Below are 26,603 nucleotides of genomic sequence, written 5' to 3' on the forward strand. Positions count from 1 at the left end.
ACATTCCGGTTCTGGGGTTCTCCTGCCTGGTGACGGTTGAGGTGCCCTTGGTGGTGCAGGTTTTGAGGCGTAAGGCCGCGTCCCGTTTGTTGGGATGATAACACTTTGTAGTGTGATAGTAGTGCAGGAAGCAGTGATGAGATGGTTGTGAAGCAAAACAGTTCTAAACTGAAGAATTCAAATGCAAACAGATCAGGACAGTTCTTATCTTGCAGAGGACCAGCAGTTGTTCACAAAGGGCACTTTCACAGATGTTATAGTCTCACGGCTGCACAGGTAGATGATAGGCCGAAAAGCAACTCTTTAAAGCAATCCTTCTCAACCTGCACTTTGCTAGCTGACTCTGACATAAGCATCTAGATGTGAGGTGTGTATTTTAGATAATATAATGCAACCAAAAACCGCACTTCTCCCTCACGGTGGCTTTGAACAAGTTGCTGTACTTACAGTACACTTCCACAATAAAAAAAAAGTAAAGGCATAAATTGCAAAGAAAGATATTTTTCTTGCAATTTGCAGTATATTGCGCATATTGGAGCAGGATGCAGCATGGACAACAAACAGTTAACACTGTCTTAGCACAGTGTCCAGGGTGATGGGCTGGTCCCACCCCCTGGTTACTGTGAGCCTTAGCTCAGAAAAGTTAGGGGCAAGACCCACATATATGAGCTCCTACCAAGTAGGCCCAAAGAGAAGTCTCATCCGGTAAACACCACCCCTGAGATGGAAAAGCTGCCAGAGAACAACCTGAGAGACTACCCCTGAGGGAAAGAGAACAGACATCCAAAGAAGGTTTAGAGCTATCAACGAGCACAGAGTTCAGAGAGTAAGGCATTTCACCTTTATGGCAATAAGACTTTACTGCTTGTGGAAAGGGTTAGTCACCTTTGGCTTCCACCACACTTTGAGACAGACTGTCCATCAGGATCTAAGATTTGCACCTGGCAGCCTGGGAACTGCAGGAAGAATTAATATTTGGGAATATTGCAAAGTGAGATAGAGGAAGGAATACTACTACCATCATTGCCTGTACATCACTGCTGGGTGGAGCCTACTCTATAACATACTGTACTTCAAAACTGTACTTTTTGCTGCTATATCAACTACTCCTCCCATGATCTACTCAGTAAAGATAGACTTTATCTATTGTATCAAACAGGCCTGACCATTGACTTCACTAACATTCACCGGCTCACCATCCACCACACTTTGCTGCCTTGCATCCTGCCAACCATCCATCAGCAGGGGCAGCTCAGCCACCAGCAGGCAGGGGACCCTAAAACCCCAGGGTGTGCCCTGGAGGAAGGATGAGTGCGCCCTCCAAGCGAGAGAGCATTGGAGGGAGGACAGCCACCATGGCGCACCATCACTCCTATAAGTGCTACAACTATTACTCCCTTCCTCCAGTTTCTCCCCCTGCATGTGCACAGCAGCATTATCCGGGCAGTGACTATAGAGGTGATGATACAGTATATATAATAACTACTTTGTATGTATTACTGTTTGCTCTGCTGAACATCACTGTTACTTTCCTGCAGCCTCCGTTACCATCACCAGCCAGGCAGAGGGCAGCACAGCTGGTAAGTCTGTACTAGACTCTATCATAACTGCATAATAATAATAAAAATAAAGTAAAAAGGAAATTAATAAAATAAAGAGTAAAACTCTCTTTGAATCTGTGGTACTACTTTTCCCTGGACTCCAATATCTTGGGGTCCCGTAGTCCACCCCAGGTACATAGAAGTATCACATGTACAGGATTTGTGACAAGACTCCCACCTACCGTACGTATGAGTTAATCCTTTTACTGCTGTCGTCTTATGTGATAGAGGGCGTCCTGCAGGTACTAGGGCTCGAGTGTGATTGTTACCTCTGCCGCCATGTAGCTATGCAGGCGTATTATAATTATACTTTATTATAAAGTACCATTCATTTCAGGTGCTGTGCATATGAAACGGGATATACACATGTAATATAAAGCAAAAAAGAGTGATAAAGTGGTGCAAATGGGAAAGGACCCTCCCCCGAGGGGTCCCAATCTACAAAGGAAGGAGGAAGGAGACAGTAGGTAAGGGTAGAAACTGTTTAGATGGTTCTGCGGTGGCAGCAGGGTTATTGTAGGGTGCAGAGCTTTCCTGAAGAGTTGGTTTTTTGGTTGCTTTTGAAGGTTTGGATGTTGGGGTACAGCTGGGCTAGCGAGTTACAGGCAGGGGCGGATTAACATAGGGGCTTTCAGGTCAGCAGCCCTGGGCCTGGCATCGCTAGGGGGCCCAACACCGACCCGAACGCCAACATACTGCGGCGGGGCACGGGAACGCATAGCTCCCTGCCCCGCTGCCAATCACAGCCTGAGGCCTATGTGGTAGGATTATCCAGGCGTAGGCGTGCGTGATGACATTATCGCGCGCCTGTGCTGGGATGCAGGACCATGAAGATTGCGCGCATGCTGCCTGCCTCACCATCCCGGACACAGGTAAGTATTAGCTTTTATTTTATTTTTATTTTTTTTCTGTTTCCTAACTTTGGGGGGCAGAGGAGGACATGGGGGCAAATTATTTCATGGGAGGGCAGTGTGGGGGAAATTACTTCATGGGGCAGTGTCGGGGAAATTACTATATGGGGGCAGTGTGAGGGAAATTACTATATGGAGCAGTGTGGGGGAAATTACTATATGGGGCAGTGTGAGGGAAATTACTATATGGGGGCAGTGTGGGGGAAATTACTATATGGGGGCACTGTGGGGGAAATTACTATATGGGGGCAGTGTGGGGGAAATTACTATATGGAGCAGTGTGAGGGAAATTACTATATGGGGCAGTGTGGGGGAAATTACTATATGGGGGCACTGTGGGGGAAATTACTATATGGGGCAGTGTGGGGGAAATTACTATATGGGGGCACTGTGGGGGAAATTACTATATGGGGGCAGTGTGGGGGAAATTACTATATGGGGCAGTGTGGGGGAAATTACTATATGGGGCAGTGTGGGGGAAATTACTATATGGGGCAGTGTGGGGGAAATTACTATATGGGGCAGTGTGGGGGAAATTACTATATGGGAGCAGTGTGGGGAAATTACTATATGGGGGCAGTGTGGGGGAAATTACTATATGGAGCAGTGTGGGGGAAATTACTATATGGGAGCAGTGTGGGGAAATTACTATAAGGGGGCAGTGTGGGGGAAATTACTATATGGGGCAGTGTGGGGGAAATTACTATATGGGGCAGTGTGGGGGAAATTACTATATGGGGCATTGTGGGGGAAATTACTATATGGGGCAGTGTGGGGGAAATTACTATATGGGGCAGTGTGGGGGAAATTACTATATGGGGCAGTGTGGGGGAAATTACTATATGGGGCATTGTGGGGGAAATTACTATATGGGGCATTGTGGGGGAAATTACTATATGGGGCATTGTGGGGGAAATTACTATATGGGGCAGTGTGGGGGAAATTACTATATGGGGGCAGTGTGGCGGAAATTACTATATGGGGGCAGTGTGGGGGAAATTACTATATGGAGCAGTGTGGGGGAAATTACTATATGGGGCAGTGTGGGGGAAATTACTATATGGGGCATTGTGGGGGAAATTACTATATGGGGCATTGTGGGGGAAATTACTATATGGGGCATTGTGGGGGAAATTACTATATGGGGCAGTGTGGGGGAAATTACTATATGGGGGCAGTGTGGCGGAAATTACTATATGGGGGCAGTGTGGCGGAAATTACTATATGGGGCAGTGTGGGGGAAATTACTATATGGGGCAGTGTGGCGGAAATTACTATATGGGGCAGTGTGGCGGAAATTACTATATGGGGGCAGTGTGGGGGAAATTACTATATGGAGCAGTGTGGGGGAAATTACTATATGGGGCAGTGTGGGGGAAATGACTATATGGGGCAGTGTGGGGGAAATTACTATATGGGGGCAGTGTGGCGGAAATTACTATATGGGAGCAGTGTGGGGGAAATTACTATATGGAGCAGTGTGGGGGAAATTACTATATGGGGCAGTGTGGGGGAGATTACTATATGGAGCAGTGTGGGGGAGATTACTATATGGGGCAGTGTGGGGGAAATTACTATATGGGGCAGTGTGGGGGAAATTACTATATGGGGCAGTGTGGGGGAAATTACTATATGGGGCAGTGTGGGGGAAATTACTATATGGAGCAGTGTGGGGGAAATTACTATATGGGGCAATGTGTGGGGGAAATTACTATATGGGGCAGTGTGGGGGAAATTACTATATGGGGCAGTGTGGGGGAAATTACTATATGGGGCAGTGTGAGGGAAATTACTATATGGAGCAGTGTGGGGGAAATTACTATATGGGGCAATGTGTGGGGGAAATTACTATATGGGGCAGTGTGGGGGAAATTACTATATGGGGGCAGTGTGGGGGAAATTACTATATGGGGGCAGTGTGGGGGAAATTACTATATGGGGCAGTGTGGGGGAAATTACTATATGGGGCAGTGTGGGGGAAATTACTATATGGGGGCAGTGTGGGGGAAATTACTATATGGGGCAGTGTGGGGGAAATTACTATATGGGGCAGTGTGGGGGAAATTACTATATGGGGGCAGTGTGGCGGAAATTACTATATGGGGGCAGTGTGGGGGGAATTACTATATGGGGCAGTGTGGGGGAAATTACTATATGGGGCAGTGTGGGGGAAATTACTATATGGAGCAGTGTGGGGGAAATTACTATATGGGGCAATGTGTGGGGGAAATTACTATATGGGGCAGTGTGGGGGAAATTACTATATGGGGCAGTGTGGGGGAAATTACTATATGGAGCAGTGTGGGGGAAATTACTATATGGGGCAATGTGTGGGGGAAATTACTATATGGGGCAGTGTGGGGGAAATTACTATATGGGGGCAGTGTGGGGGAAATTACTATATGGGGGCAGTGTGGGGGAAATTACTATATGGGGCAGTGTGGGGGAAATTACTATATGGGGGCAGTGTGGAGGAAATTACTATATGGGGGCAGTGTGGGGGAAATTACTATATGGGGCAGTGTGGGGGAAATTACTATATGGGGCAGTGTGGGGGAAATTACTATATGGGGGCAGTGTGGGTTCGTTGATATTAGGGGACATTATTTTTGCGGACACTATTCAGGCATTATTACCTGGAGCAAAATATAGGATGTTATTATTACTGGGGGCACTCTAGGGGACATTATAGATGCTGAAGACACTATAGGGACCTTTCGGATAATTTATCAAACTGGTGTAAAGTAGCAACAGATTCCACCTTTTAATTTTTGACAGCTTCTTTGGAAAATGAAAGTAGGAGTCTGGTTGCTATGGACAACTTAGCCAGTTCTAATTTACACCAGTTTGATAAATGACCCCAATTAAGAGAAATCTAACGTGTCTGTGTAACAGACTCTGTAGAGATGAGATGCGGCTGAAAGAATTAGTCATGGCGGTCTTGGTCTAACGGAGGAGAAGAGGAAAGAGAAGGTCTACATGACAGGAGATGTCCCTGGATGTAAGAGGTATGTGCTGCTGTATTCTCCTACATGTAGAGCTGCTCACTACTGTGACCTGCGTCTCATCTTCTCCTCAAGTCTTTTTTATAATAATCATACGTATTTTAAATTTGGCAGCAAAAATTTTAATTTGTCACCTGCAGTCCTATGTTAGGCTACTTTCACACTAGCGTTTTAGTTTTCCGGTATTGAGATCCGTCATAGGTGCTTAATACAGGAAAAAAACGCTTCAGTTTTGTCCCATTTCATTGTCAATGGGGACAAAACTGAACTGAACAGAACGGAAGGCTCCAGAATGCCTTCCGTTCCGTTTTGTTGCGTTCCCATACCGGAGAGCAAACCGCAACATGTTGTAGTTTGCTTTCCGTTCTAGGATACGGAGCAAGACGGATCCGGCATGATCCGTTTTCTCTGCCACAATCTGCCACAATAGAAAACGGATCCGCCCTCCATTGACTTTCAATGGAGTTCATGATGGATCCGTCTTAACAATGTTACAGATAATACAACCGGATCCGTTCATAACAGATGCAGATGGTTGTATTATCAGTAACGGAAGCGTTTTTGCTGAACCCTGCCGGATCTAGCAAAAATGCAAGTTTCAAAGTAGCCTAAGCTGTGCCCAGATATCATTGATAACTCTCTGTGTGCAGATTATGTAGTAGATGTTCCATGCAGTCCTATGTAACACCCCACATAACACAATAGTTCACTGTGTTATGTGGGGTGTTACATAGGACTGCAGGTAACATCTATGACATCTGTACTCAGAGAGTTATGAGATGGTGGGGGTCCGACTCCTGGCACCACCGCCAATCAGCTGTTTGAGGAGACCGCGATGTCCCAGTGAGCGCCGCAGCCTCTTTGCTCCTTACCAAGCATAGCGCTGTCCATTTGATAGCGCTGTCCATTTGATAGCGCTGTCCATTTGATAGCAGCTCACACCCAATCCCTCAGATGGGACAGAGCTGCACCAGGACCATGTGAATGATGTCATATGGCCTAGGAAGAGGCTGTGGCGCCCATGTGCAATGAGCAGGACCGTGGTACGGTGGCCAATTATGCAGTGGGTCAGAGCTTGTGTATAATAGTCTATGATTTTTGTTCGTGACGCCAATTGCAGTTTGCGCAGGTACTGTAACAGGGCCCTTTAAGGTGTTATAACTCACGTACCAGGTGAGGAATGCCAGAGTGGGGATAATGTCTCTATGTAGTGTCAACGGTGTCTCCTACCTTGGTACGGCTGGACTCCTGGATCCTGGCTCACTTGCAATAATTGAGTGTTGTTAGTAGGAGTAATTGAGGGATTTTGGTAATAATGAATGAGATCCAGACTTGTAATAAAGTTCAACTTGTCTTTACTGGTTGCAGCTTTAATCCATACGAGATACAGCAATAGTCTTTAGGTCCCAGCAGGTTTCTGGCAATGTATGGCAGGGATCAATATCTTTTCTGCTCCTATACTATATGCCTGGAGAATATGGCAGGTATCTATCTTCTGCTCTGTCTATCTTCTGCTTTGTGTGGGCCTGACTAGCTGAGGAGGAATTTGGCTTCTCCTGGTCTCTGGATAGTTACTCACAGTTCTGCTCACAGGGAATGGTTTGTCCTGGAGATCTGGAGGTGCTGCTTGCTGGTCAACCAGCTGAGGCTGAAGGCTCAGACTGGGGATGAAGATCTGTGACCTCAGCCGATCCTGGGTTGGGATCCCTATTTTTGGGGGCTCCTACCAGCACAGCCTTCCCCTAGCAGGGGTAGCTGGCACACTAACTAAACTTCCTTCTCCTCCCCATGAGGCAGGACATGGGCCAGCCCACTTCTGCCCATAGAGGGGGCTAAACTGGAATGTACTATTCCTGTTTAGAAACATGAACCCGAACTAAGACCTGCTGAATACATTGCTGCCACCTGCTGGTGAACATGAAAATTACAGCAAATTATATGTAACAGTACACATGAAGCACCTCAGCCTCTTAATACAGAAAAAAAAAAAAATTAAAGGGTAACTGTCATGTTTTCATCAAAAAAATCAATTTTAGCATATGTTACTGCAGCAGCAGCATTATGCATAAGGCAATCTTTAGTTTCTTCACATACCACTGTTTTCCTTGAGTTTTTCCCTTAGTTACGGCTGTTTAAACATTTACAATATGAGGACCTTCTCAAGATGGCTCCTCTGCCGGTTCTCTGAGGCCAAAACTGCTTTCCCTCACTTCCCATACACACTTGCTGTAGCCAGCAGCTCCCTGCCAGCCAATCAGATTGGATTACTGAGAGACACGCCTCCTCACTCTGAAGCCTAATGCAGGCATGCAGTGTGGAGGACCGCCCCTCTGTCTTCTTAGCCAGAGACAGACAAGCCATAGCAACTGTCTTTTAAGGGAGGAGTGGAAAGGGACAGAGGACATTAATGAAAGCCGTTATTATAAGGTAATTACAGATCTTTTGACAATCGTCAGACTGACTCAGGTATACATGCCGACCTCTAATAAACTAGCAAATAAAATAAAAATTATGATAGTTACCCTTTAAACTAAAATGGAGGGAGGGGCCCGAGTCGGGTAGACAGCCCTGGGCCTGGCGTGCACTTAATCCGCCCCTGGTTACAGAGTATGGGGGAATCTTGTTAACAATTGTATGAGAAGTAGACAAGAGGAGAGTAGGGAAGGAGGTCTTGTGAGGATCAAAGATTAAGCGTGGGGAGGGAGAGTAAGGAGGGGACAGATTGTGGACGGTCTTGTATGTCATTGTTAGAAATCTGAACTGAATTTGATGGGCCTAGGCATCACCTCTCGTCGGTTACCCCAAATTCCTTCTCAATTCCAAATAAGCCAATCAGAATAACTCCCTGGAAAAGTGACCCTTCTCCAGTAATCTAGTAACTATAATCTGCAATGTTATTACGCTCCAGAAATACATCCAGACCCCTCTTCTCTTGTGAACTCCCCATCACCACCTCCATAGTCTCACTGCTCTTACCGTAAAGAATCCTCTTCTATGTTTGTGTAGAAACCTTCTTCTTTCCTCCAGACGCAGAGGATGTCCCCCCGTCATGGGTCGAGGTCTAAGCATGACAGATCATTGGAAAGATCTCTGTACTGTCCATTCATATATCTGTGCATTGTATTTATATCTCCCCTAAGCACAGATCAGCAAATTTTTTGAAATTTGGTTTGGGTTCGATTCACCAAATTTTAAAAAAATTCAATTCGGATACGAACTGATTCTACCTGAATTAAATATGCTCCAATTACCCTGAAAGTTGGTGTATGACACTCTCTGGTCCCACAGCGAGAGAATGAGAACCTAGTCTGCTACTCTGGGCAATATATATATATATACGCGTTGTCTGGAAGGTATTCTTTCTCGTTATGGAGAGCGTCTAGTATGCGCACTCATGTATGACTTTTTTTCCCCCATCATACATAACAGAACAAAACGGAACCGTTATTTGTGCCCATAGAAATGTAGAAAACGGAAGGACTCTTAAAGGGTTCTGTTTATAAGCCGGTTATAACGGAACAGTATAACGGAATTACCTATCGCTGATGCGAACCCGTCCTAAGATGTGCAAATTCTCATAGATTTCTAATACTCATATATCCCTTATAATACTCCTCATGCACACTCAATGCCCTCCATAAGAAGACATAGTACCCCAACCAAGGCCTCTCTACCAGTTACCCAGAAAGAGCTGGGTTCCTGATACCTTTTGGAAAGCAGACTAGCCTGCATGTCTCTTTTCCAGAGAAGCATCACGTGTGGACACAAGCACAGCAATAGATGGAAAATCTTATTAGGAAAAATCACGAATTAAAGGGCATCTGTCGTCTCTCTCTGCAACTGCCGCGCCCTCTGCACTGGCAGCGTAAACGTCGCCACACCTACATGGGTTCCTGTGCATTTGTTTTAGCCTAATCTGTGCATGACTTTACATTTAATCTCGCTGAACTTTATTCACCATATCTTCTTCACCAGAACCCCCAACTTCCCCAAATCTCCCTGCAATGGCACATTATCCCCCTCGGCGCTGCTTACTGTACAGAGCCCAGGATCATATGCACATATTGAGGCTGCATCATAGTGCCCTCTGGTGGCTGACTGATAGAACACAGTTTCCTGAACAGATTTGATCACCCCGACGTTGGTGCCTGACAGCACCTCTACCATATAACAAGATGCTTCTGGTGGTGTAAGATTTGCATTTCCAGGAGCTTCATCTGCAAAAAACGAATCACATTTAAATGCAATAAATATATAAAAATGTATGAAAATAAAAGTCTACAAGACCCTTCACAGGCAGGAGTGCACCAAGGCGAAAACTGAAATGGTGCCCCCCATGCCAATTTCTTAACCTAACCCCTTTGCCACAATGAAAGCGCTCATTGCCCATGGCCCTTCCGCTGCCCCACTCTCTTGCCCCTTTCTGGTGCTGCCTGAGGCGATCGCCTCACCTGGCCTCATTGGTGGTGCGCCCCTGCCCGCAGGTGGGTGTCTCGTTACAGCTGCCTCTCGCCCACAATATGCTGGTTCTTTTATCAGCCGCTCTTATCTGTTGTCAGGGACAGACTTGTATGTAGATTGTCAGCTCATATGACAAATCCCATTCACAACTATGACAAATGAATCAGCGCAGTCTGGATCTGTTATGACTAGGGTTGAGCGAATCAAAGTTTCTGAAGTGGATTCCGATCCGAATTTCAGGGAAAATTCGATTTGCCTCGAAGCTGAATTTCCTTGTGCTTCGTGGTAACAAACCGATTTTTCCTGAAATGGTGTAAAGATCCCGTGCGAAATCTCATATGACGTATGATGTCACGTGATGACGTCATCAATCATATGCATCGCATGAGATTCCGCGCGGGATCTTCAATCAAGATGGCCACGGCGGCCTCTTCGCGCTCAAATGGATGAGGTGAGTATTATTTATTTATTTATTTTAACCCCTGAAAGGTCTACATTCTTACATCAGATGCCGCGATCAGAGATGAACGCAGGATCTGAAGGGGGTTCAACGACGGGTGGGCGGCACGATCGCCATTCCCCCGTCATTGCGCCCGCTACCTACAACGAAACGTGCTTTCGTGAATGAATTCATCACAAAGCAAATTTCTTTTGTGAAATTCGGCGAAGCAGCCGAATTGAAGTTTTCATAACTTTGCTCATCACTAGTTAGGACCCTGCATGTGAAATGTGATATCAGGTTATTACACTGTTCTAATGTCTTCCCTCACTGTGCGCAGCGTCCGCAGGGCCGACACTACAGAACAGTACCGGGCAGAGCACAGGACATTCAGACGCATTCAGGACCACTCCGGGTAAGATCTACAGAAATGCAATTCTTCCTAACAGATTATTAAAAGTACCTATAAATAAAATTATTAAAGGGGTTTTCCATAAGTTAAGTATGAATGACCTATCTTCAGGACATGTGATCAGCATATGACCATTGGGGGTCCATTTCTGACACCGCCACCGATCAGATGTTGGAAGGCGTCACGGCACACGGCTGAGCACTGTGGTCTCTTTCTAGGCCGGTGACGTCTCCTCTTTTGGTCACATGGTTTTTGTGCCGTTCAGTTTCATTCAAATGAATGGGGCTGAGCTGCAATACCAAGCATGGCCACTATACAATGTACGGCGCTGTTCTTGATATAGCACACAGCCTTCAAACAGCGGATCTGCGGGGGTCGCAGGAGTCCACCCCTACCGATCTGATACTGATGACCTCGCCTGAGCTCTTCAATACTTAAAATGCCTTTAATTGTTGCTCCTGCTTAGGATCCCACAGCTCAGCTCTTTCAGGACTTTTCCAATTTTATTTCAATAAGGCCTCATGCACACGTTCGGTGTATTGGGGACCAGACAGATCCAGACCCATTCAACTTGTTCTGTTTTTTGGTACTGCTTCCGTGGGGTTCCGTGCCTCCGTTGCGCACACAGCTCCTTCCGGATTTCGGACCCATTCAAGTGACCTCTTTGCGGCCCGCAATACGGGCACGGCCGGGCAACAGTCATGTGCATGAGGCCTTAGTAAAAGTTCTCTAATTTTCAAATGTTCTTTATATCTCAGTACGGGGCAATATTCTTCTTTTTTTTTTTAACGGTTACATTTGTATCCAGTGTAGAAAATCCCCTTTGTGCTCCAGAGTGATACAATGTATCATGAAATGTAACAACGTCTCGTAGGAGAGAGGTCGGTGCTGCCGATGCGTTTAGCTCTCAGAGGATTGTCTAGACCGGGATGCCACGGTGTCGAAACCTCAGCTGTGAGAAGTGTTAGCTCAGGACATTTTATTAGGCTCTGGATGTAAAGAAGAACATTCTTATTCATTGATAGCAAGCAGAGATCTTGAATATGATGAAGAATCGGAACACAGAAGAATATCACAATGGGCTTTATTAAGATAAACATCATAAAGGTCCCCTCCTACCCCCGAAGTCTGAGATTCTGACTCCCTGCACGTCTCTACTGCCGGCCAATCATTGGCCTCAGTGGTCACATGTGTACTGTACACATCACCACTGAGGCCACTGATTTGCTGACGTGGGTGGAGTCGGCATATCACACTTGTGGCCAGAAGCGGTGGAGATGAAGACGCACCACAGGAAACAGGACAACCAGAGCAGGTGTTTTGTTTTTAAAAAACAAAATTCATTGCTTATAGGAACAGTTCAGACATGACATGTACACTTACCTAAAGAATTATTAGGAACACCTGTTCTATTTCTCATTAATGCAATTATCTAGTCAACCAATCACATGGCAGTTGCTTCAATGCATTTAGGGGGGTGCTCCTGGTCAAGACAATCTCCTGAACTCCAAACTGAATGTCAGAATGGGAAAGAAAGGTGATTTAAGCAATTTTGAGCGTGGCATGGTTGTTGGTGCCAGACGGGCCGGTCCGAGTATTTCACAATCTGCTCAGTTACTGGGATTTTCACGCACAACCATTTCTAGGGTTTACAAAGAATGGTGTGAAAAGGGAAAAACATCCAGTATGCGGCAGTCCTGTGGGCAAAAATGCCTTGTGGATGCTAGAGATCAGAGGAGAATGGGCCGACTGATTCAAGCTGATAGAAGAGCAACGTTGACTGAAATAACCACTCGTTACAACCGAGGTCTGCAGCAAAGCATTTGTGAAGCCACAACACGCACAACCTTGAGGCGGATGGGCTACAACAGCAGAAGACCCCACCGGGTACCACCCATCTCCACTACAAATAGGAAAAAGAGGCTACAATTTGCACGAGCTCACCAAAATTGGACTGTTGAAGACTGGAAAAATGTTGCCTGGTCTGATGAGTCTCGATTTCTGTTGAGACATTCAAATGGTAGAGTCTGAATTTGGCATAAACAGAATGAGAACATGTATCCATCCTCTGATGGCTACTTCCAGCAGGATAATGCACCATGTCACAAAGCTCCAATCATTTCACATTGGTTTCTTGAACATGACAATGAGTTCACTGTACTAAAATGGCCCCACAGTCACCAGATCTCAACCCAATAGAGCATCTTTGGGATGTGGTGGAACGGGAGCTTCATGCCCTGGATGTGCATCCCTCAAATCTCCATCAACTGCAAGATGCTATCCTATCAATATGGGCCAACATTTCTAAAGAATGCTATCAGCACCTTGTGGAATCAATGCCACGTAGAATTAAGGCAGTTCTGAAGGCAAAAGGGGGTCCAACACCGTATTAGTATGGTGTTCCTAATAATTCTTTAGGTGAGTGTATATGCCGCAGTGTAGGGCCTGAGGGGGCGGAGAAGGACATAAGGATGCAAAAAGCACCAAGGAAAGAATGCCCGTCATGCTCCGCCCCTTTCAGGTCCTTCAATAGAAATAACACAAGGGGGCATTTATTAAGATTGGCGTTTTGTACTCTGGTCCTAAATCTATTCCCCGCTGACGTCCAATGTATCACAAATATTAACATGGAGCATCTCTTAATAATTGTGCTGCATCTGCGCAGGTCCGTGTACCAGAACTAAAATCTACGCCAGCAGGGGATCTGATGTAGATTTACAGTGTAATCCATGGCGGGTGGCATAGACTATTATAATGCATGCGCCGGGCCGGCTTTAGCTGCCCCCTCAATCGCTCACTTTTGGAAAAGTATCCAGCGGGGCTTAAAACTTATAAAAAGTTGCAAAATTTTGCTCGTGTATAGCATACGGCAAATTCTGCAACTTTTTTATGCCAGTTTTCAGGTTTGCAGAGGATGATAAATGCCCCCCCCTCTGTATGTATTTTACCTGGACTGTTCCTTTAAATGATTTTAGTGACCACGATTTTGATATTTCTTCTCTTGCAGCTTATTCTGACCTGTCACAAAACAGCACGAGCAATGACTCTACAGACCCCCCAGCAACGGCAAAGGGTCCAGGTGAGGAGATGCTTAATACCTCTGCAGTAGCCCAGAATAGGCTACTAGCGAAATGTTCTTGTTATGTAATGTTATTTAATATGTTAATGCCTTGTAATGTGCCAGCATATATCTGTATGGATTAGTCAGGGTTAATAATCCTCTGTAGGGAGCAAGGAGGGACTTAGGTCCGCCCCTTGCTCACTCTAGTGCTAGTGGAGGAAGTGAGAGAAGCTATACAGGTTCTTCTCAAAAAATTAGCATATTGTGATAAAGTTCATTATTTTCTGTAATGTACTGATAAACATTAGACTTTCATATATTTTAGATTCATTACACACAACTGAAGTAGTTCAAGCCTTTTCTTGTTTTAATGTTGATGATTTTGGCATACAGCTCATGAAAACCCAAAATACCTATCTCAAAAAATTAGCATATCATGAAAAGGTTCTCTAAGCGAGCTATTAACCTAATCATCTGAATCAACTAATTAACTCTAAACACCTGCAAAAGATTCCTGAGGCTTTTAAAAACTCCCAGCCTGGTTCATTACTCAAAACCGCAATCATGGGTACGACTGCCGACCTGACTGCTGTCCAGAAGGCCATCATTGACACCCTCAAGCAAGAGGGTAAGACACAGAAAGAAATTTCTGAACGAATAGGCTGTTCCCAGAGTGCTGTATCAAGGCACCTCAGTGGGAAGTCTGTGGGAAGGAAAAAGTGTGGCAGAAAACGCTGCACAACGAGAAGAGGTGACCGGACCCTGAGGAAGATTGTGGAGAAGGACCGATTCCAGACCTTGGGGGACCTGCGGAAGCAGTGGACTGAGTCTGGAGTAGAAACATCCAGAGCCACCGTGTACAGGCGTGTGCAGGAAATGGGCTACAGGTGCCGCATTCCCCAGGTCAAGCCACTTTTGAACCAGAAACAGCGGCAGAAGCGCCTGACCTGGGCTACAGAGAAGCAGCACTGGACTGTTGCTCAGTGGTCCAAAGTACTTTTTTCGGATGAAAGCAAATTTTGCATGTCATTCGGAAATCAAGGTGCCAGACAGAGTCTGGAGGAAGACTGGGGAGAGGGAAATGCCAAAATGCCTGAAGTCCAGTGTCAAGTACCCACAGTCAGTGATGGTCTGGGGTGCCACGTCAGCTGCTGGTGTTGGTCCACTGTGTTTTATCAAGAGCAGGGTCAATGCAGCTAGCTATCAGGAGATTTTGGAGCACTTCATGCTTCCATCTGCTGAAAAGCTTTATGGAGATGAAGATTTCATTTTTCAGCACGACCTGGCACCTGCTCACAGTGCCAAAACCACTGGTGAATGGTTTACTGACCATGGTATTACTGTGCTCAATTGGCCTGCCAACTCTCCTGACCTGAACCCCATAGAGAATCTGTGGGATATTGGGAAGAGAAAGTTGAGAGACGCAAGACCCAACACTCTGGATGAGCTTAAGGCCGCTATCGAAGCATCCTGGGCCTCCATAACACCTCAGCAGTGCCACAGGCTGATTGCCTCCATGCCACATTGCCGCATTGAAGCAGTCATTTCTGCAAAAGGATTCCCGACCAAGTATTGAGGGCAGAACTGAACTTAATTATTTGAAGGTTGACTTTTTTTTGTATTAAAAACACTTTTCTTTTATTGGTCGGATGAAATATGCTAATTTTTTGAGATAGGAATTTTGGGTTTTCATGAGCTGTATGCCAAAACCATCAATATTAAAACAAGAAAAGGCTTGAACTACTTCAGTTGTGTGTAATGAATCTAAAATATATGAAAGTCTAATGTTTATCAGTACATTACAGAAAATAATGAACTTTATCACAATATGCTAATTTTTTGAAAAGAACCTGTATGTGCTCACTCCTCAGAGGGCTAGGCCTTCATCCCAGAGAACCACTATCTCTGAGAGATCCACAGAGAGAAACCCATCTCTACTCTACAGTGCTCCTGGAAAAGAGAAAGGAAAGAACTAGAAGGTCCAGAATCTGCATGGCTGAGTCAGTCACTGGAGACAGTCAGTAAGGTATTAGCTGTTTAAGGCTCATAGACTTTACTGCAGTGAGAGGGACATTATCAATACACCCTTCACATTTGGAAACAGTCTGGTCCACCATATCTCAAATTCTGTACTCTCAGCTAGAAATTACAGTCACTAATTACAGCCAGCCTTAGATCCTGCAGCAAGAGACTTTGGAGAGATAGAGGGAAGGAAAACTACAACCCCCACCGTGGCCTATATCCATACAATGCTATCTGGGAAGATTTGCACTGAGAATTGCTTGCAACTGTGTTTGCTACCATTGGATGTACTACAACTCCCATTCTGCATGTTTATTTTCTATGTCTGGCCTGGTTACTGACTCCAGCACCATTCGCCGGCCACATCACCTACATCTCCTGCCTTACACCCACACCAAACCCACAACACCAAGGGCACCCCAACTACAATCAGGAGGAGCTCCGATATCAGGATGTGCCCCGACGGAAGTAAGGGTGTGCCCTACATTCACTGCATAACCCTAGGGAGCAGCAGTTCGAGGATTACCACTATCAATCATTATTGCTAGGGATGAGCGAATCGACTTTGGATGAAACATCCGAAGTCGATTCGCATACAACTTCGCTTCAATACTGTACGGAGAGAGCGCTCCGTACAGTATTAGAATGTATTGGCTCAGATGAGCCAAAGGTATTACTTTGCTAAGTCTTGCTAGACTTCGCATAACTTCAGAAATTGATTTATACTGTAAAAAACCATTTCCCGAACTCGGGTTCGGTTCCAAGGTTCCACTTCGCTCATCCCTAATTATTGCAACTAGAGCAACTACCACCTTTCATTTTCGAAAGAACCTCTTAAAAATGAAAGGCGGAAGCTGATTGGATAGTTCGGGTTCGTACCGAACTTTAGGGTTTTCGGCACCCGGACCCGAACCCGAACATTTACGTAAAAGTTCGGGTTCGGTGTTCGGCGATTTTTATGGAGCTTTTTGAAAGGCTGCAAAGCAGCCGATCAACAAGCGTCATACTACTTGCCCCAAAAGGCCATCACAGCCATGCCTACTATTGGCTGTGATTGGCCAACTGCATCATGTGACCCAGCCTCTATTTAAGGCTACTTACACACTAGCATTCGGGTGTCCGCTCGTGCGCTCCGTTTGAAGGGGCTCACGAGCGGCCCCGAACGCATCCGTCTGGCCCTAATGCATTCTCAGTGGAGGTGGATCCACTAAGAATGCATCCGCCTGCCAGCGCTCAGCCTCCGCTCCGCTCAGTGAGCGGACACCTGAACGCTGCTTGCAGCGTTCGGTTGTCCGCCTGGCCGTGCGGAGGCGAGCGGATCCGTCCAGACTTATAATGGAAGTCAATGGGAACGGATCCGCTTGAAGATGACACTATATGGCTCAATCTTCAAGCGGATCCGTTCCCCATTGACTTTCAATGTAAAGTCTGAACGGATCCGCTCAGGCTACTTTCACACTTAGAAAATTTTCTAAGTAATAATGCAGACGGATCCGTTCTGAACGGATGCAAACGTCTGCATTATCGGAGCGGATCCGTCTGATGAAACATCAGACGGATCCGCTCCGAACGCTAGTGTGAAAGTAGCCTAAGCTGGAGTCACGTAGCGCCGCCCGTCACTCTGCTCGGATTAGTGTAGGGAGAGGCTGCAGCTGCTGTGAGGGAGAGATCAGGGAGAAATCTCATTAAGAACTGGTTTATGTACTCAGCGATCTACAGAAAATGTGTTTTGTGGGTGCAGTGCACAATTTTTTTAAGCCTGCCCTGAGCCAACTACTGCTGAAAACGAACTTTTTTTTCTTCAGTTAGTCAATATCAATACATGATCAGCAGCCAACGATAGTGCACCAGCATAGGCTATCTGCAAGACCAGAAATACAGCTTTGGCAAACTGGGGTGAAAAAACCCTCTAATATACTGCACATCTGTGATTACACTTGCATAAGTGACTGTCACATTTAGGACAGAAATACAGCTTTTTGGTTAGGGTGAAAAAACCCTCTGATATACTGCACATCTGGGATTACACGTGCATAAGTGACTGTCACATTTAGGACAGAAATACAGCTTTTTGGTTACTGGGGTGAAAAAACCCTCTAATATACTGCACATCTTGGATTAGACAAGCAGAAGTCACTGTCACATTTAGGACAGAAATACAGCTTTTTGGTTAGGGTGAAAAAACCCTCTGATATACTGCACATCTGTGATTACATGTGCATAAGTGACTGTCATATTTAGGCCATAAATACGGCTTTGGCATACTGGGGTGAAAAAAACCCTCTCATATACTGCACATCTGGGATAAGACGTGCATAATTGAGTGTCACATTTAGGCCACAAATACCGCTGTCATATAGAGTAAAATAATAATATAAAAAAATAATAATTAAGTGAGTACCCTACATCAGGGTTTATATTGGCGGTTATTTTTTTTTAACAGACTTAAACACTTTTTACTTTGCTTTGTAAACGCTAACTATGAGGCAAACATCTAATAAGGGACGCGGTCATGGTCATGGTGGTGGTGTTGGTGGAGCCTCTGGTGGAGGGAGAGGACGTGGCCGTTCTGCCACAGCTACACATCCTACTGAACCTACTACCTCAGGTCCCAGTAGCCACCAGAATCTACAGCGATATTTGGTCGGGCCTAATGCCATTCTAAGGATGGTAAGGCCTAAGCAAGTACAGGCGCTAGTCAATTGGGTGGCCGACAGTGGATCCAGCACGTTCACATTATCTCCCACTCAGTCTTCTGCAGAAAGCGCACAGGTGGCGCCTGAAACCCATGCCCATCAGTCTGTCACATCACCCCCGTGCATATCGGGGAACCTGTCGGAGCCTCAAGTCATGCAGCAGTCTCTTATGCTGTTTGAAGACTCTGCTGGCAGGGTTTCCCAAGGGCATCCACCTAGCCCTTCCCCAGCTGTGGAAGACATAGAATGCACTGACGCACAACCACTTATGTTTCCTGATGAGGACATGGGAATACCACCTCAGCACGTCTCTAATGATGACGAAACACAGGTGCCAACTGCTGTGTCTTTCTGCAGTGTGCAGACCGAAAAGGAGCCCAGGGAGGAAGACTGGGTGGAAGACGATGCAGGGGACGATGAGGTCCTAGACCCCACATGGAATGAAGGTCGTGCCACTGACTTTCAGAGTTCGGAGGAAGAGGCAGTGGGGAGACCGAGCCAACAGCGTAGCAAAAGCGGGAGCAGGGTGCAAAAGAAGAGCAGTCGTCGCCAAAACAGTTTGCCTGCTACTGGCCACCGTCAACAGGGACCGAGCACCCCAAAGGCAGCTTCAAGGAGTTCCCTGGTATGGCACATCACACAATGTGCTGACGACAAGACCCGAGTGGTTTGCACGCTGTGCCATCAGAGCCTAAAGCGAGGCATTAACGTTCTGAACCTTAGCACAACCTGCATGACCAGGCATCTACATGCGAGACACGGGCTACAGTGGAGTAAGCACCTTCAAAACCAAGAAAGGGCTCAGGCCCCTCCTGCTCCCTCTTCTGCTGCTGCCTCGGCCTCTTCCTCGGCCTCTGGAGGAACATTGGCACCTGCCGCCCAGCAAACAGAGGATGTGCCACCAACAACACCACCTCCGTCACCAAGTATCTCCACCATGTCACACGGAAGCGTTCAGCTCTCCATCTCACAAACCTTTGAGAGAAAGCGTAAATTCCCACCTAGCCACCCTCGATCCCTGGCCCTGAATGCCAGCATTTCTAAACTGCTGGCCTATGAAATGCTGTCATTCAGGCTGGTGGAGACGGACAGCTTCAAACAGCTCATGTCGCTTGCTGTCCCACAGTATGTCGTTCCCAGTCGCCACCACTTCTCCAGGAGAGCCGTGCCCTCCCTGCACAACCAAGTATCGGATAAAATCAAGTGTGCACTGCACAACGCCATCTGTGGCAAGGTCCACCTAACCACAGATACGTGGACCAGTAAGCGCGGCTAAAGACGCTATATCTCCCTAACTGCACACTGGGTAAATGTAGTGGCGGCTGAGCCCCAGACGGAGAGCTGTTTGGCGCACGTCCTTCCGCCACCAAAGATCGCAGGGCATCATTCTTTGCCTCCTGTTGCCTCCTCTTCCTACTCGGCTTCCTCCTCCTCTTCTTACACCTGCTCATCCAGTCAGCCACACACCTTCACCACCAACTTCAGCACAGCCAGGGGTAAACGTCAGCAGGCCGTTCTGAAACTCATATGTTTGGGGGACAGGCCCCACACCGCACAGGAGTTGTGGGGGGGTATAGAACAACAGACCGACGAGTGGTTGCTGCCAGTGGGCCTAAAGCCCGGCCTGGTGGTGTGCGATAATGGGCGAAAACTCGTTGCAGCTCTGGGACTAGCTGGTTTGACGCACATCCCTTGCCTGGCGCATGTGCTGAATTTGGTGGTGCAGAAATTCATTCATAACTACCCCGACATGTCAGAGCTGCTGCATAAAGTGCAGGCCGTCTGTTCGCGCTTCCGGCGTTCTCATACTGTCGCCGCCGGCTGTCTGCTCTATAGCGTAACTTTGGCCTTCCCGCTCACCGCCTCATATGTGACGTGCCCACCAGGTGGAACTCCACCTTGCATATGCTGGAGAGACTGTGCGAGCAGCAGCAGGCCATAGTGGAGTTTCAGCTGCAGCACGCACGGGTGAGTCGCACTGCGGAACAGCACCACTTCACCACCAATGACTGGGCCTCCATGCGAGACCTGTGTGCCCTGTTGCGCTGTTTCGAGTACACCACCAACATGGCCAGTGGCGATGACGCCGTTATCAGCGTTACAATACCACTTCTATGTCTCCTTGAGAAAACACTTAGGGCGATGATGGAAGAGGAGGTGGCCCAGGAGGAGGAGGAGGAGGAGGGGTCCATCTCTAACACTTTCAGGCCAGTCTTTTAGAAGTAGCTCAGAGGGAGGATTTTTGCAACAGCAGAGGCCAGGTACAAATGTGGCCAGACAGGGCCCACTACTGGAGGACGAGGAGGAGGAGGATGAGGAGGATGGGGATGAAGCAGGTTCACAGCGGGGTGGCACCCAACGCAGCTCAGGCCCATCACTGGTGCGTGGCTGGGCGGATACGGAGGACGCAGACGATATGCCTCCCACAGAGGACAGCTTGACCTTACCTCTGGGTAGCCTGGCACACATGAGCGACTACATGCTGCAGTGCCTGCGTAACGACTGCAGAGTTGCCCACATTTTAACGTGTGCTGACTACTGGGTGGCCACCCTGCTGGATCCCCATTACAAAGACAATGTGCCGTCCTTAATTCCCTCACTGGAGCGTGATCGGAAGATGTGCGACTACAGGCGCACGCTGGTAGACGCGCTACTGAGAGCATTCCCGACTGACCCCGGGGGACAAGTGGAAGCACAAGGCGAAGGCAGGGGAGGAGGAAGAGGTCGCCAACGCAGCTGTGTCAGCGCCAGCACCTCAGAAGGCAGGGTTAGCATGGCCGACATGTGGAAAAGCTTTGTCACCTCGCAGCAACAACCGGCCCCAACTGCTGATATGGAGCGTGTTAGCAGGAGGCAGCATTTGAACAACATGGTGGAACAGTACCTGTGCACACGCCTACACGTACTGACTGATGGTTCTGCCCCATTCAACTTCTGGGTCTCCAAATTGTCCACATGGCCGGAGCTTGCCCTGTATGCCTTGGAGGTGCTGGCCTGCTTTGCAGCCAGTGTACTCTCTGAATGTGTATTTAGCACGGCAGGAGGCGTCATTACAGACAGACGCAGCCGCCTGTCCACAGCCAACGTGGACAAGCCCACGTTCATTAAAATGAACCAGGCTTGGATCCCACAAGACTTGTCTGTACCTTGTGCAGAATAGACATTTATACCACCATCAAACATACATTCTTGTACTCAAGTCAAGTGCAATGATTCTTTGTTTTCTTTTTTTTTATTTGTCCCAATATTTTGGGGGCTACCTACCCCAATAAAAAATATAAAAAAAACATTGTTGGCTGCCTCCTCCTCCTCCATTGCTGCCTCCACCTACAACACCACATTCACCGCCTCCTCAACCTCCGACTCCATATCCACCTCCTTCCCTGAGTTGCAGGTTAATAATTTGTAATTTTTAGTTATTTTATTTCATTTTAAGTTATTTCCCTATCCACATTTGTTTGCAGAGCAGTTGCCATGCTCGTAAGCACATTTTACTGCCTTTTACATCCCTCTAGCCTTTTCAAGGACTATTTTAGAGCCATTTTATTGCAAAAAAGTGGCAATTTTTGTGCCCTAAATTGAAAAAAATTCTTATTTTCAATTGTCGGGTGACATTTTACCATTTTTGGCGTATACAAACCCCTGCTGTGCCTGGGTGACAGGGGCCTAAATCTCTCCAAATCCTCTGTTGTATTGCTGGGTGACATGAACCCCCTTTTGCCGTGAATGAACCCCTGCTCTGCATTGCTGACAGGGAACTAAATTTAGTGAAAACATCTGTTACTGATCGGAAGATGCGCGACTACAAGCGCACGCTGGTGATGGCATTCCCACCTGACAGCGGGGGCACAGTGGAAGGACAAGGCAAAGGCAGAGGAGGAGGAAGAGGTCGCCAACGCAGCTGGGGCACCACCTGAGAAGACAGGGTTAGCATGGCCCAAATGTGGAAAAGCTTTGTCAGCCTTGGAGGTGCTGACCTGCCCTGCAGCCAGTGTATAGTGTGAGCGTTCGTTTAGCACGGCAGAGAGCATTATCACAGGCCACAGCCAATGTGGACAAGCTTACGTTTATTAAAATGAACCAGGCATGGTTTCCACAGGACTTGTCCGTATCTTGTGCAGAATAGACATTTATACCAGCCTCAACCATCCATTCTTGTACTCAAGTGCACTTATTCTTAGTTTTATTTTGTTATATGTCCCAATATTTTGGGGGATACCCCAATTAAAAAAAAATATATAACACAAATCAGTGTTGGCTACCTATTCTTCCTTCACGGCCGCTTCCACCTACACCGCCACGTCAACCTACACCGCTACATACACCCATCCACCGCCTCCGCAACCTCCTACCCCTAGATCCAGATTGTTATTTTTAATTTTTCTGTATTTTATGTTAATTTAAGTCATTTCCCTATCCACATTTGTTTGCAGAACAGTTGTCATGCTCTTAAGCACATTTTGATGCCTTTTGCTGCCCTCTAGCCCTTTCCAGGACTATTTTAGAGCCATTTTAGTGCCCTTAAGTTCGGGTCCCCATTGACTTCAATGGGGTTCGGGTTCGGGTCAAGTTCGGGTCCCGAACCCGAACTTTTTTTTCAAGTTCGGCCGAACCTGCCGAACCCGAACATCAAGGTGTCCTCTCAACTCTACTCCTGTCTCATGAAAATCGGAGGTGGTGTTCTCGAGATAAAGACTTTTATTCTTTATGCAAATTAAGGCTTCAATACACCGAGAGGCGTGGCCAACACTGGAAAGCTGCAGTGCACTAAGGGATAGGCTCCACCCCTCGGTGCACTGCAACCCTCATTTCCTTAAAGAACAAAAGTATTTTTTCTGTGGAACCCCACAACCTATTTTCACAACGCAGATATTGTTTTAATCAGCAGGATCAACCCTACCCATCAGCACGTCTTGTTAATAGGATTGATCCTACTAACACATGCCCTTTAAATTCCTGACAAGTATTTTAACACAAAATCCGTAGCAGAAATCACTTGGATCTCTGCTGCAGACCTGCCCAAGGAATAACCCGTTTCAGTGCAGCTAAACCACCAGCTTTTTATCTGGAATCCATAGTACTAGGTAGTGTCTTACTTTTTATTGCAGATTTTATTTTACTTTTTCACGCAGAAATTTTCCATGACGTGAATGAGGTTGCAGAAATCCCATTCACATGTACAAGATGCAAAAAGTCACCAGATAGGAGTGGAATTTACACCACAGTTTTGAGTGTGAACTAAGCTTTAGAGCTATGAAATATGAGTGGACTTTGACCATCTGTGTGCATGCAGCCTGGATAGGTTTTCTGACAACAAGCAGAGATCTTAAAAAAAGGCAATAAAATCCAAACCCTGAAGACTAGACAAGCCCTTTAATTACACTCTGTATTACTGGTGGATTCAGGATTGGTAACATTATATCATGATTATATATTGAAAATGTTACAAATCTAAGAAAACCCCAAACTACTGAGATCTAAACCCCTGCTGGACCCCCCCCCCACATGACAAATGAAGCTGACATCATGTCATTAATATGTCATCTCATTACTTCGTACAGAATATTCTACAATCTTTGCGTCCACGGATGGAACCCGCAGCCGAAAACCAGATTCCACCAACGATACCAGGATCCGAGGTGAGAAGTGATGCGTCCAGCAGCGCCCCCTATACTTATTATATACACATGGAAGTCAAGAAGAAGTTTGGAAGTGATGTAAATGCTTTAGAGACGACTGCATTCCATAAAGCCATGGGATCTCATTTAAAGGGGTGTCTTATGAGGACAGACCCTGTGTATACACCCAATTAGTAGGACTGTGCCCACACTGTTTCTATTAAGCATAGAAATTACAAATATTTATTTCTCTATATAGAGGTGTACTTTTTAAGGGGTTGTCCGCTTCTTTACTATGGATGGCGGGGTCCAACCTCCCCAATCAGCTGGTTCAGATTAGCTTTGGAAGTTGATGGCGGCACTACACAGCTGCATCTATTGTGTAGTGGATAGAGCTGGTTACTGCAGCGCTTCTCCCATAGAATACAATAGGAGCGGCGCTGCCGTATCCACTACTCAATGAACAAACCTGTGCAGGTCAGAGCTAACATTCAGAGCTACTCTGAAACTGTTGATTGGGGGGTGCAGGGTGTCAGACTCCTGATATTGGCTGCCTGTCCTGAGGATAAGCCACCGATAGTAAAGGCGTGGACAAGCCCTATAAGACAGTGCCTAAGGGACGGTGAACTATGGTGCCGAGCAGCTCCTTAGTCAGTTATAGGAGGCCATACACATGATGGCTCTAGTGGTTGGTTCATGTCATGGTGCTGAAAATGCTCCCAGTACTTTTGTCTGGCGTGATCTGATAATCCAGCAGAACGCTGAGTTGAAATTACAAGACTCCTCTGAGCCGTGGCCATTGCCGGAGGGGGTAGATAGCAGGTGCAGGGGTAGAAGCTTCATTCTAGGCCCTGGTTTTGAAGGGGGCCAACGACCCCTCTATCACATAAGCATTATAAATGGCACAAGGTCATGGGGGACTCTATGAAAGATTTTGCACCAAGGCCCAGGATTTGGCTCTCATGAGAATAATTGGGGTTATAGAGAATAAAATGAGGCAGGAAACTCCTCCATCACTTATGCTATTCATTAACCAAGGGCATTGCCTGCAAAAATGTTCTTGGCTTGTGAAACAAAACGTACATTGATATGGCATGATGATTAGTAAAAGCAGCGCCCTCCTGTGGACACAGCAAGATAATTATCCAGTGTAGCTCCTGGATAACATTCTTTTTGAATACCAGGGGCAGCCATGGATCAGAGCAGCGTCAGTCATGTTTTTTTGATCTCGTGCAACAATGTACTCTCTCCGTAAGATGATGAATGATCCGCTGATCCGCTGAGATTAATGAGAAGGATAGAAGTGCTGCAGTGAGGAGACAACAATGGCATTTATCATCTAATAAAAACCTTCTTTACATTTCAGACGAAGAGAAAAGAAAAGAATATGATGATCGTCGGTTCATCTACGGTGAGGGAAACTTACTGATCTTCTTGTATTATGCAGCACAATTAATTATGTTATTGTTATTCTTATTAATTACTATTATTAATTATTATTATTTGCTGCTGTTATTACTAAGATGTATCATTTTTATTGATAACTAGCAGAAGGAGCCGGCTTCGCACGGGTATATTTCATCTATTTCATTTCATGCTTCTGTGTGTTGTTAAAAGATATTGACAGTATCCCCCATAACAGTGACCTCTACAGCACCCCGCCTCTTAATGCTGACCCCCCCCCCCACAGTGCCTTAAAATGGGACCTCCACAGCAGCCCATCCCTTTAACAGTGAGTTTCACAGCAGCCCACTCCCTTCACATTGACCTCCTCAGGGGCCAGCCCCCTTAACAGTAAGCTATACAGCACCCTGCCCCTTAACACTGACCTCCATAGGGTACCGTCTTCTTGTCTGTGACCTCCACTGTTCCCTGCCCCCTTAACAGAGACCTCAAAAGCACCCTTCCCTTTAACAGTGACTGCCGTAGTACCCCATTTCCTCAACAGTGACCTCCACAGTACCCCTCTCCCTTATCAGAAACCTCACAGTACCCCGCTGACTTAACAGTAACCTCCACAGCAGCTGCCCCTTTAATAGTGGCCCCTGCCCCTTAACAGTGACCTTCACATTGCCCACCCCTTTAACATGGACCTCCACAGCGACCTGCCCCCTTTAACAGTAACATTCACAGTGAACGCCCCTATAACGGTGACCTCCACAGTGCCCACCCCTTAACAGTAACCTCCACAGCAGCTTCCCCTTTAATAGTGGCCCCTGCCCCTTAACAGTGACCTTCACATTGCCCACCCCTTTAACATGGACCTCCACAGCGACCTGCCCCCTTTAACAGTAACATTCACAGTGAACGCCCCTATAACGGTGACCTTCACAGTGCCCACCCCTTAACAGTGACCTCCACAGCAGCTGCCCCTTTA

General features: G+C 46.7%; 1 protein-coding gene and 1 long non-coding RNA gene across 4 annotated transcripts in view; both read left to right on the forward strand.

Annotated features, from left to right (window-relative positions):
• LOC120993629 (FXYD domain-containing ion transport regulator 5-like) overlaps positions 1-26,603 on the forward strand; it is an 81,208-nt gene that overhangs the window by 5,925 nt on the left and 48,680 nt on the right. The window contains exons 3-7 of one of the 3 annotated variants that reach the window (XM_040422108.1): positions 1,539-1,580; positions 10,758-10,832; positions 13,837-13,908; positions 24,170-24,247; positions 25,593-25,637. In XM_040422108.1, the coding sequence (XP_040278042.1) occupies positions 1,539-1,580; positions 10,758-10,832; positions 13,837-13,908; positions 24,170-24,247; positions 25,593-25,637 (312 nt within the window). The remainder of the gene's footprint in view (positions 1-1,538; positions 1,581-10,757; positions 10,833-13,836; positions 13,909-24,169; positions 24,248-25,592; positions 25,638-26,603) is intronic. The other 2 variants (XM_040422114.1, XM_040422121.1) reach the window with 2 other exon arrangements.
• LOC120993682 lies at positions 8,310-9,827 on the forward strand. Its single transcript, XR_005777311.1, has 3 exons — positions 8,310-8,451; positions 8,777-8,781; positions 9,818-9,827. It is a non-coding gene; the product is annotated as an uncharacterized LOC120993682 (long non-coding RNA).

The sequence above is a fragment of the Bufo bufo genome, chromosome 1, assembly GCF_905171765.1.
Source record: "Bufo bufo chromosome 1, aBufBuf1.1, whole genome shotgun sequence".
NCBI classification, from domain to species: Eukaryota; Metazoa; Chordata; class Amphibia; order Anura; family Bufonidae; genus Bufo; species Bufo bufo.